The sequence below is a fragment of the Physcomitrium patens genome, chromosome 17 (genome assembly GCF_059467195.1).
Source record: "Physcomitrium patens ecotype Gransden chromosome 17, ASM5946719v1, whole genome shotgun sequence".
Lineage (NCBI taxonomy): Eukaryota > Viridiplantae > Streptophyta > Bryopsida > Funariales > Funariaceae > Physcomitrium > Physcomitrium patens.
This window is the reverse complement of record NC_143426.1, coordinates 11,222,622-11,234,284: the sequence shown is the minus strand read 5'-3', so window position 1 is coordinate 11,234,284 and position 11,663 is coordinate 11,222,622. Positions and strand designations below refer to the sequence as shown.

Below are 11,663 nucleotides of genomic sequence, written 5' to 3'. Positions count from 1 at the left end.
CATTATATATTAGAGGTCAATATTCCACCCTAAAGTTATACATCAAAGTCTCTTCTAAAGATCTTTAAAATGTACAAATTATTTTATTTCACTTTTTTGAGAATAAAATTAGATAAATTAAATATATATATATATATATATATATATATACATGCCACCATGAAATAAATTTTTTTAAATATCTATTATAAGAATGATGCACATTCTTTATCTTATGTTTGAAAAGTTTTAGTTTGCTATAAGTCCCTTAAACACCAATAATAGTCCTTATTTAAGCACGTTTATAACCACAATGGAATTTCTTCATTAATTTCAAATTAAAAAGATGTTATACAATAGTGAAGTCTCAATAGTTAGTGATTTTTATAGTCAATTTTATTTAGTAAATTTTCTATTTTTTATAAGAAAATTATTCGTTATACTAAATTAAATTTTATCTTTAAAGTAGTTGATTGGATATTGAAGTTGGTTCTACTCTATTAATAGTAGAAGTTATATAAATAACTTTTGGAATTAGCAACAATGTCAAGGACATGAATTTCAAAAAACCATAATCTCAATATATTCTTATAATACTTAAAAAGACTAAAAAATTACTCAAAGAGGGTATTATATTGAATTAGAATGTCTATTGCCAAAGATAGAAAGAATAAAAAGTCTTAAAACAAGACTAAGGACTAGAAAGGCATTCATAAGAATAAAAAAGGCTTCACTCTTTCCTTCATATATACTCTCTAACTAGGAGCTATATAGCCATATTTTATAGGATCTTCAATATGTGTTCATTTTGCTAAACATATGACCTAACTTACAAAGCAAGTTATCTATATGTGTGCCACATAGTTGGCTTGTTCCACAAGCTATTAACATCTATGTCATGTGGCTAACTTATTGATCAAGTTTCTAGTCTATTAATTAACTACAAACACATGTAAAGTCAAAGCAACATCTATAAAGCTTTTAGGAAACTTTTCTAAAAGATATTATGAAATTAATCTACTTTTATCTACTTCTACTTAATTATATAGGTAATTATTAAAATAGATATGTATATCCATGACAAAAAATCACCATGGATTTGAAAAATTTAGCAATAAGCCATTAAAAAGATTGTTTATATGGCCAAGTAAATAAGTCAATTTATATTCTATATAATATTTTTCTTTGAAAATTAAAAATATTAAAGGTACAAGTGCAAATATATACTATTGTAAAAATTAAAAAATTATCAAACATACTATCTATATTTGCCCTTCTTGTAATGTTTATATTTCACTTTTTGTTGTTGTTGCATTGAAAATTAACTTAGACTCATGGCAAATTGACTTGGATTTATAGTAGAGGTATTTCAATCTCATTTAAATATAATTTAGATTAATAATGATCCATTGGTTAATTAATTTAAATATAAGTTGAAATTAAAATATTACTTTAGTAAGCTAATATAATCTGATTATATTCTTATACAAGCTAATATGATTTGTGTTTATTTGCATATAAACTAATCTTATTGTGCTTATATAAGTTATCCTAATTTCTTCATGTTAATAGTCTATTGCTCAATAATCATAACCACTGTCTCTCACCATAGCAAATATTAAAGAATCCAAGTATTTGAACAACTACAAGTTTTGAAATAAAATTTTATACACATTTCTAGTAAAATTATTACTCTTGATGTTGTTTCTTAGCAAGCATCTATAATTCAATGTATTGTGAAACTTATATCATACCATTACAAGGAAAAAAATGGTTTTCTTTACTCTAGCATTATATGTCATAAAATATGTTTACAAAATAAGATAAAAATATTGTCTTTATAAGAAAGATCTTTATTACAAGTGCTACTACCTTTATTGATTACACATAATCATATCTTAAATATTCTTATGCAGAATTGAATGCTCTATTGTAAATACTAGTCTTTTTTATTCTCTCATTATTTGCTAGCAATCAAGTTTGTTGAATAAGTGATTTGATAAAAAATCTCAAAGTTGGAGGTTGGATTTTATATTCAAAGGTTGTTGAAGTAGGTCTATATCTATTATAACTTAGAGTTAAGCTTTTACTTCCATCTACAATCAAATATTCAAAAGCCAACAAAGCATAAGCATTGGATTACCACTTTATATATAAGACTAATAAAACTACATTGTGAATATCCTTTGCTAGCAAAAAATATAAATCCATTGCTTAGTAGATCAAAATTCTAAATTAGTATTAATCTTAGACTTGATTAAAAAAAAAGATAAGTCTAAAATTACAAGGTACTTGAAAACATCAAAATAAAGTCCTTCAAACTTACAAATCTAGTCCTTATATATAAACTTTTCATATAATAATGAATTATTTTTATTTACAAAACCATAAGTTTTTTTTTTTTAAGAGCCATGTCAATCAATGAAAAATTAAGTGAAGTTCTTCAGATTTCAAAGCATTAACCACTGCAAATATAGACCACATAACATAGGCCTATTGTTAATTCTATTTGCATAGTTGTCTATGCTCATGAAGACATCTATTTAGTTGATTCCAACAAACTCTCTTATTTGTAGTATCTTGTGCACTATCATTCCTTGTACTTATGCAAAAGTCAATGCCTCACCATTTCCTATAAGAGAAGTACACACATACTTATTGAATGGACTAAGTCCTTTTTATTTTGACAGCTTATCTTTAAACTTTTTGATTGTGCTATGACCAAGTTGTAAGTCACTTATAGACATTAAAGTAAAATAATTTTGAGTAAGTTGTAAATATTAATACTTGCTTCTATGTTGTTGTACTATTCAAATTTATATGTAATTCTAGATACAATTTCAATTTACACTATTGGATTGATGTCATGCATAACTTACCTTAATACTAGTTTGGTAGCTTGTGCCTTTTTTGATGTCTATGTACAAGATTTTGCTAATGAGATTGTTTTTTTTTTTTTTTTTTTTTTTCTTTTGTAGAGCTTTTGTTGAAACTTGTAATCATGTTGTTATTATTGGATTTGAAATGTTAGCACCATTATTCTCTATACTTTCCATGCTTGGTCTTATAAATATAAGTCTTAGACCTAAAGTTTAGTATTTGAATTGAGTCTCATCCGGTACATATCCTACAATTTGCAGAGTTAATATTATATCGCTAGTTTTGATTTGTAATCTATGTCAGAGTTGTTGGAATTTGTGAGTTGATAAATGTAATTAATTGAGGTTGGAGGTTGCAAGAACATATAATTTATTGTGATGTTCCATGTAGATACTAAACATATGGAGCATATTCCTAAATTCACATATGCCTAGTGGTTGGATTATAGATCAATGATTGACTATACAAAGGTCAATCTAAGCTCAAATTAGATCCAATTTATAGTAGATGCATCCAAAGAGGTGTATTGAATAAGATAGATTAATGTGAAAAGCAAAGCTTGTGGCTAGTCTTTGGGACAATAACAAAAAGAACCTAAGGCAACTAGGCTTTGATGTGGCACACATTGGTCTTTTGCTACATAAGCAAGTCTACCACATGGTGTAGAAAAAGAACTTACTTGCAATGTAGAACACATTAAAGTATATAGTCACAAGAATGAAGAAATAATTTGATTTTTTGGTTATCAATTATTGGCGCAACTAGTTGTATAGGACACACAAATATATTTGTACAATATTTTTCTTCCAATCATTTTTTAAGTTAAAATTATTCATTAAAGAAACAACCCCACAAAATTTGGAGAGATAAATAATTATCCACCTTATTCCTATAAGAAGTCTATTCATCTTAAACTTAGTAGCAAAGGTGGTTGCAACTTTGATAAAATATCTAAGAACAAGTATCCTTATTTATATTCTATTATTCTTATCATTATAATCATGATGAAATGTTCCTATAATTGTAACCATGATAAAAATAGATTAAATACTTTTTTTATTAATTGCAAATCTAGTTAAGGAGAATTAAAATAAGTGATGATCTATTTTTTTGATGATGGCTAGGATGAATAGGTCAATTTAGCAACTATTAGAATCAATCTTATATTTTCTTTAAAATATTATGATTTTTGATAATAGAAATATATTTTCAGATACTATATAAATAAAAAGATGATATGATTTAAAGATTAAATACATAGAATAATAGAAACAAAATAATAATAAAATAATAAAAAAATTCATACAATTTAGACTTATAAATAATAAAAATGTATGTTAGAAAAGATATAATTTTTATATTGTTACAAATCTTACAATAAAATGTGTACTATTCAAAAGAGTTTAAATAATCAAAACTAAAATATATAAATTCGAAATAAACTTGTATTTAATAAAGGATATAATATAAAACTATATCTCATATCTTAATATTCATATATTTTATCTAAACCTATAAAATAAGGCATCTATGATGTAAGGAAATTTGTATTAGACATTTTTTTAAATCAATAAAGTTCCTATAAACATTCAATCTTTAGAAACATGATTGGACATTAAAATTCATAAGCACAAATTCCAACATGACACTTGCATTGGATGTTACGAACAAGGGTGTCGTACAACAATACTGAAGGCGTGGTGTGGGTGCCACGAGTGGCGTCACGCGGTGAGTTGGCAAGGGACGCCACGGTGGCGAGGGCTCCTCGGAGCCCCTCGTGAGGGCATCCGAGAGCGGGAATAGGCGGGATGCGACCAGCACGTGGTCAAATTGAACGCTCCACGTTGCGTCGACAACATGGTGATAGAATTTAGGGCGGAGTGTCATGTTTTTGATCCGCATCTGGTCATGGGTTGTGAGTTTTTTACGCTGCTGCTTCGCACGTCCTGTGCTACTGGTTACGCCGTCGTGGCTGTTGTGAGATCGCCCCCCTGGTGGGTGGTTAGATCGTGGGAGCAGGCTTTGTTTCTAGCGCTGTTCCCCTCACCCTTCGTGTGCAGTGGAAGTTGGTGAGCTCTGATCTTTCAGCGCCTGGGGTCGAGCTTCGTAAGTTGCGCCGGTGAAAGTCAAAGATACCTCACTTCCTCTGCCCTTGAATGCCTCATTATGCTATATCTAATTCTGAGGGGTTCCGACAGCCGTCGTCTTCATCACTTGTTCGAAAGATAAAGCCTGTTCATCTTCCCAAGCTTGAAATCGGCAAATGTCAGTGCCATTGCCTGCATTGGACCTTTCTTTTTCTTTTTCCCAACTTGCTCTTGTTTCTTCAAGAAGTGGCTCTCTTGACTGACATCTAAAACCCATCAGATCTCTATGGAGGTTTTGGGGTGATCACGGGTGTTAAGGAAGGGTTTCTCGCAGGGACGTGTGTTTTGTCATGTGTGCGTAAATATGCATCCCGCATAGTGTTATGGTCTTTTAAAAGATTTGCGAGTTGCGTCAATGTTGACGAGTGTAATCATGATTTCTTGCGGGTGCCAAGCTTTAATGAGAGCGTTGGGATGGCAGGACGCGAACCCAGCTTACCGAATAAAATCTGTCCACCCTCTGTCAAGATGTGCATTGACTAAGTTTAATTACCGGAAAGAACTGGATCTCTCAGTTGTTCAGTGCCAGCTCCTCTTTGCCGGACACCCACTGCAGAAAAGCCATTCATTACTTTTGCTCTGATTGACCTTCTTTTCTCCCACTCGCTCATGTGAAGAGTCTTAATTTCTGGATTTTGAACCTGTACGATCCCTCGTGGGATGCGGTTCTTTAGGGTTATGCAAATCGTCAAATCCTCTCCTTCTTGCACTCTCACAGTATTTTGCCCTTGAGTGTTGCAAAGCTGAATCAAAGCTTCTCTACCTTCAGGTCTTTTATTCGGACCTGAGAATCCTCTGTGATCCTTTCATCGTCTTCCTGTGCTTCTCGTATCCTCTCTTTCTCTTGCATCGAGGCTGTGTCCCATTTTCACAGGTTTGCTTGCTGATCACTTTCCGAGTCAGAGAAGGGCTAAGTTTCCTCTTTTTAAATCTATCTCCTTCCGTCCGGAATCGGAAATCAAGGAATGTCATGTTCGCTAATCTACTTCTAGAAATCATCTACTTCTGATCTGCATTACCAGTGCTGGTCCTCCATTTTTATGAGTTTTTCTGCAAAGATTCCATTCTCTTTCTCCGCGTCGCTGGGTTCTTTCATTGAACCTCAAGCATCCTACCACTGCGGATCTCTAAATTTAGATATGATATTCACACCACAGACCTATTCTGATCCACAGGCTTTGGACAACATGTTAAGTAGGATTTCGCTCTCTAGTTAAAAGAATGGGTAAACTCTCTTCGGCGGTGAATGAGTCTCGATGCGTGACCTTTACAACACAGTTGAACTTCTGTTCTTAGGTCGTGGTCCTGATAATGTTTCAAAGCGATTCTGTAGTGTCCTTCGCTCTCTGCGATACCTAGGTTTTGTGGCAGGTGTTTTTTTGGTGTGGATTTCTGCGAAGGATTTAGAAAGTCTTGCCACTGTGCCCACCGTCGACTTAAGGTAACATTTAACCATCGACACCAATATGCCTTCAGCCCCTGCTAAGGCCTGCGAGGTATTACATGGGAGCAAATTTGTGTGATCAATGACGAAAAGAAGATGAGAAGGGGACGCTGCTAAGTGAGTTCGTCAATTGCGACCGTAATCTTCTCCGATGGTTTTCAAAATTTGTCAAAACGCGATGCTAGAGGATGTTGTTCACACAGGAAACGATATTAGAAGCTTGCCAAGGTTACGGCATTCCTTCCGAAATCAGGGGCGGAAGGATCCGAATGTCTCTAATTCTAACCCTCCATCTCCAAAGGTGTCCACGGCAGCTACGATCACAAACAAGGCTTCAAAAGATCGGTTAATCCAAGCTGGAAGAACTAGTGCACGAAAAGACTTTGTCAAGGTGACCGCACTAGGGCTAGGAACCCAGGACTTTTACAACAATCCGGAGAGCCTGGCTTCGCTGGAGGATGCCTACCAAAAATTTAAGCAGGTTTATCCTAGATTCGTGGATACTGTTGCAGTGGACCAGCTCCGGGAGCGTGAATATAGCCATTTGAGAAAGGGAGAGTATGCCTGCTTCGATTATTGTGGATTTGGTCTTTTCTCTTACTGGCAGCAGGTGCGTCATTAAGTAACTGTCCACCCTTGAACTGACTTCATGGTGAAGAGTTGCTTTTCAGTAAGGTGCAATGCAATGTCGATTTGCAATGCTTACGCCATGTCTTGTCTCCACAGAGCGCTAGGCTTGACGGATGATTAACTTTCATTCGGCGATGACTTACGTGGTGATTGCGTGTGTTTTTTGAAGCTTTGTCAGTGATTGAACATACTGTACTTCGGATGTCAGGTGTTTCAACGGCAGAGTTCATCATTTAATCTGGCCTACGTTTCTGCCAATCTGCCAGCTCATGCACTCTACGGAGCAGCAGAAGAAGGATCAGTGGAGGCTTGTATTAGGAAAAGGATTATGAATTACATGAATTTGAGTGATTCTGATTATTGTATGGTTTTTACAGCCAGTCGAGGAACAGCATACAAACTACTCGCTGAGTCATACCCCTTCCATGTGAATAACAGATTATTGACAGTCTATGATTACGAGAGTGATGCTGTCAGCTGGATGGTTGAAACAGCTCAGGAAAAGGGCGCTAAAGTCATGCATGTATCATTTAAGTGGCCTAACTTGAGAATTGCAGCTACTGATTTGACGTATAAGCTGCAAGAGAAGAAAAAGAAGAAAGATCAGACTGCCAAGGGATTATTTGTTTTCCCAGTTCAGTCTAGAGTGACTGGAGCAAAGTACTCGTTCCAGTGGATATCGCAAGCGCAGGCCAACAAATGGCACGTTTTGCTGGATGCATCTGCTTTAGCTCCCAAGGAAATGGATTCACTTGCCCTCTCCCTCTTCCGCCCTGAATTCATAGTGACCTCATTCTACAAGGTATGCTTTATGTGAATATGTTGTGATAGAAGTACAATTATGAATGTAAGCAGACCCTTAGTGATTACACAAAAGGTGTCCTTGATAGTTTTAGGTTTAATTTTTGACCTTAGTGCAACCGTCTTCATTCATTTCAGGTTTTTGGGGGCGATCCGACAGGTTTTGGATGCTTATTTATAAAAAGCTCTATTATCCAAGATCTACACACTTCAGATCGTGCACGGGGTGTGGGAATGGTTCGAATAATTCCTTCAAGAAGTTCAAATGTGCCACCGGCAAGTGACGAGGGGCAAAGAGGAGGTGAAGAGCAATTGACAGATGACCTTGAGATCGTTCCAGATGTGTATGTAGATGCAGCAGATTATGTTAATCCTGTCAGTGCTTTCTCTGGTCCAATGGCACAAGTTCATGCAGACAGCATTGGGGAGGAGGCCGTATCAGATAGAATCTCTGCTTCTGATAGAGAAATGAACGTTGCATTATCGGATGATGGTTGTAGACCAACTTTTCTTGTGTCTGACGACGAAGAGAAAGATCCGTTGCATGGAGAAATCTACAGTAGAGAAGGGAAACTCGGTGTGCACAGAAACGATGAAGGACTGGTCTCCGGACGTGATCCTCCAGGAAGAGGTAAATTTCTCTTCTGAGCCTTCGTCGTTGGCGAAATATTTATACAGAAATGCAGTGTTGGTTGATTGCATTCAATGTGGGATATTGTTCTGTGTAGACAAGTCATGAATGTTTTATCTCTCTTTCCTTATTTTGGGTTGTATGATAAGACAATAAGAACGGCTAACCGCAATTCAGAATCCGGAAGTGATGAGATGGAGGAAGAGCCATGTGGACCCGAGTTTCCTTTGACTCGGAGAGGACCAAAGTTCGGGGGGAAATCTGGTGCTTCTAAAGAGATTGAAAGACATTCTCTACAAGATGAGAATCGCTTTTTCTTAGAAATGGTCAAAGATCCGAGTACAGAAATCACAAATGGAAACGTTGATAGAGAGAGAGCTTTGAGAACTCAGGATAAAGCCTCTTCTTCGAGGGAAGTTGATAATCGCTTCCTGAGTAGAATTCAGGAGGATGTTGATGAGTGTGCTGATACCTCACTACCATATGAAGACTCACACCTAGCCGCTGACAATGAGACTGGTAATGGATCCCCTACCCCATAATAGCATTCTTTCATAAAGTCGTTTGTCTGGCCTTCATCTTCGCTCGTGTTCGTAGTGCCATATGCGATGGTGTTCAACGTGGATCATATAATTTTGGCTGGAATACTTGAGTGTTAACTTACCATAGTCACTTTCATTCCCTGTATCGACTATAGTACCTGGAAATTGTACAACGTCAATTGAAATGGCGTAGTTGATTTCGCTGCAAAGTGTGCGATTGCCAATTCCTCTTAGTTCAATTAAAGATTTGTTTCCATTCGACAGAGGTCATCCGTAGTGGTAGTCGGTTGTTGAACTTTCTTTTTTCTGAAATTGAGGATTCTGGGACCGAGTTAAGATATTATCATTCTAACTTTGACAAATTCCGGCCTAAAATTAACTGTTTCCGTTGTCCGTGGTTTGATCCGTTACTAACGTCTGTGTAGGATTGTTTGCATGATTTCAGGTAATAATGAATCTTCTACGATTTGTAGTCCACTTTTTTGTAGTACTCCTAAGTCTACTGGTGGGTTTGAGGATAAACAGGACCAAGATTTACAAGTGGCTCAAAACCAGGAATTACTTGTGCATGAACACGGGGAGAACATCGTAAACGAAGTTGAAGCAAGGTCAGAAACTGATGAGCTGAAATCGAACATAATGTTCAAAGATGATCCTTATTACTCTTCACGAGAGGAGAGACATGCAGAGGGCTCCTCTCAAGAGGAGCAAACACGATCTGCTGATCTTGTAGATTCTAATGATGGCCATTTTAGTGGTGCATATGAGGGGCGTGTGCAACCATTGAGCCTTGAAGTGGTATGTCTCCATAAACCACCATGGACATATTTGCTTATCAATTGCCTTTAACTATATATCGGAGCTGCCATTTAATGTTCGTCTGTAAACCAATCCAATATTATAATAATCAAGTCATGCCTGAGTATCTTCTTGAATCCAAAAAATTTGGAAATGATCGCAGGGTAGCAGTCAGTGGGAGGTTCAGTATGCCATGCCTGAGCAGGGACCCTTCCATGCCGTGGGACCGAGCAACAGTGGCATGCTTGATGAAGATCCTGTCATCTGCAGTGGATTAGACCATGTTGACTCTCAAGGTCTCAGCAAAATCAATCTGAGATTCCGGTTAAGTGACCTAACAGCTTGTTCAGAAGATTGCTGCTTTTTATTTCACCAACAACTGTGTTGAGAATGAAACTTCTGAACACAAGAAGTTCCATTCTCTTTACAGTTTTTGGTACCGTGTTTTGTACGCATATTGTGTGTATGCTAAGTCAAGGTACAGTCTGCCAATAGTACATACGGAATGCTTGAAGCGTATCTATCGATTGTTAATAATGGAGGTAATGTTGGCTCACTGGACGCCTAGCACCATGGAAGTTTCCGTGCGAAGCTCACATTTCTTTTAACCGACTCAGTGCTACTGTTGGCTTTGGTTACTGAAACAGATATTTGATCAACTGGATAGTCAATGCCCTTCTCAAACTACGGCATCCAGCACAAAGTGACAGGCAGGGAGCGAATCTCGTGCACATTTATGGTCCCGAAGTGCATTTGGACAGAGGTCAAGCGATGGCATTCAACCTGTTTGACTGGAATGGAGTACCTATTCGAACAGAACTCGTGCAGCGCTTGGCTGATCGGAACAGCATTTCTTTGGGCCTCGGCACCCTTTGCAATATTGTGTATCCTGAAGGCTCCACTGACCTTGTTGTAAGTCAACTGGTTTTTCTTCTACAGTACCTGGCACCAAACTTTGTCATGCATGCTTCGAAATGGTCACAATATGACTAAATGGTGACACATTCGCGTTCCTGAAGAAGTTGATTTGCATGACGTCTTGCCGTATTATTTAAGCAGAAAGGAACCTGTTCTGTTCTAATTTCTTCTACTTTTTCCATTTGGACAGTGCTTTTGGAAGCTTTGAGATAGAGAGCTTGTGGAGTGTACTGTCAGTAATCTTTGTTTCGTCCTCTGTACTATACATCCTAACATCGTTATTGTGAGACAGGGATCATGGTTCAACAAAGGTGCCGAAGTGGAAAGTAATGATGGCAAGACTGACTCTCCTCGAGCTTCAAACGCCAGCAAGCATGACCGCCACTCCGAAATCTCAGTCGTGACTGCAGCCCTTGGCTTTGTGTCCACATTTGAGGATGTGTATAGATTATGGGCTTTTGTCGCCAAATTTTTGGATGCAGATTTCGTTAAACGTGAGGAGCTGCTTTATCATTCTCTCAACCAAGAGATTCATGTTCTGTAGAAAAAAGGTTGAGATAATGCGAGAGTGAATTGGATTCCAATGCCATGACAAAGAAAAAGAGCCCTTCCTCACTGAGATTTGAAGAATAGGATGTTTGGCTTGTACCAGTAGATACCGAATAACGAATTGAAGGCGAAAGAATTCATTCCTGGAAACTTTAGTTAGAAACGTTTATCATCTCTTTATAATTCTGTAGTTTGTTTTTCATTCAAGACGAACATGTTGTATATTCTAGAGTTTAAGATACATGAAAGAAAATATCGTAATGTTTATTGTAATAGAAAAAAAAAATAAAGAAAAAAAAAGGCAACGAAACCAAGGAAGTGTCAGCCCTTTATACAAACTTCAC

At 36.6% G+C, this 11,663-nt stretch overlaps 1 protein-coding gene across 2 annotated transcripts; it reads left to right on the top strand.

Annotated features, from left to right (window-relative positions):
• The first annotated feature begins 5,738 nt into the window (after window positions 1-5,738).
• On the top strand, window positions 5,739-11,633 carry LOC112294184 (uncharacterized). 2 transcript variants are annotated; one of them, XM_024544414.3, is made up of 8 exons: window positions 5,739-7,060; window positions 7,289-7,882; window positions 8,020-8,512; window positions 8,690-9,031; window positions 9,500-9,852; window positions 10,016-10,176; window positions 10,500-10,764; window positions 11,063-11,633. In XM_024544414.3, exons 1-8 carry the CDS (start codon window positions 6,602-6,604, stop codon window positions 11,312-11,314), a joined length of 2,919 nt encoding a protein of 972 aa, XP_024400182.1. In that variant the 5' UTR covers window positions 5,739-6,601; the 3' UTR covers window positions 11,315-11,633. The 2 variants fall into 2 exon arrangements, 1 of the variants encoding a protein (XP_024400182.1); XR_016497965.1 differs by having other exon boundaries at window positions 6,330-7,060; window positions 10,016-10,148.
• Window positions 11,634-11,663: the final 30 nt, after the last annotated feature.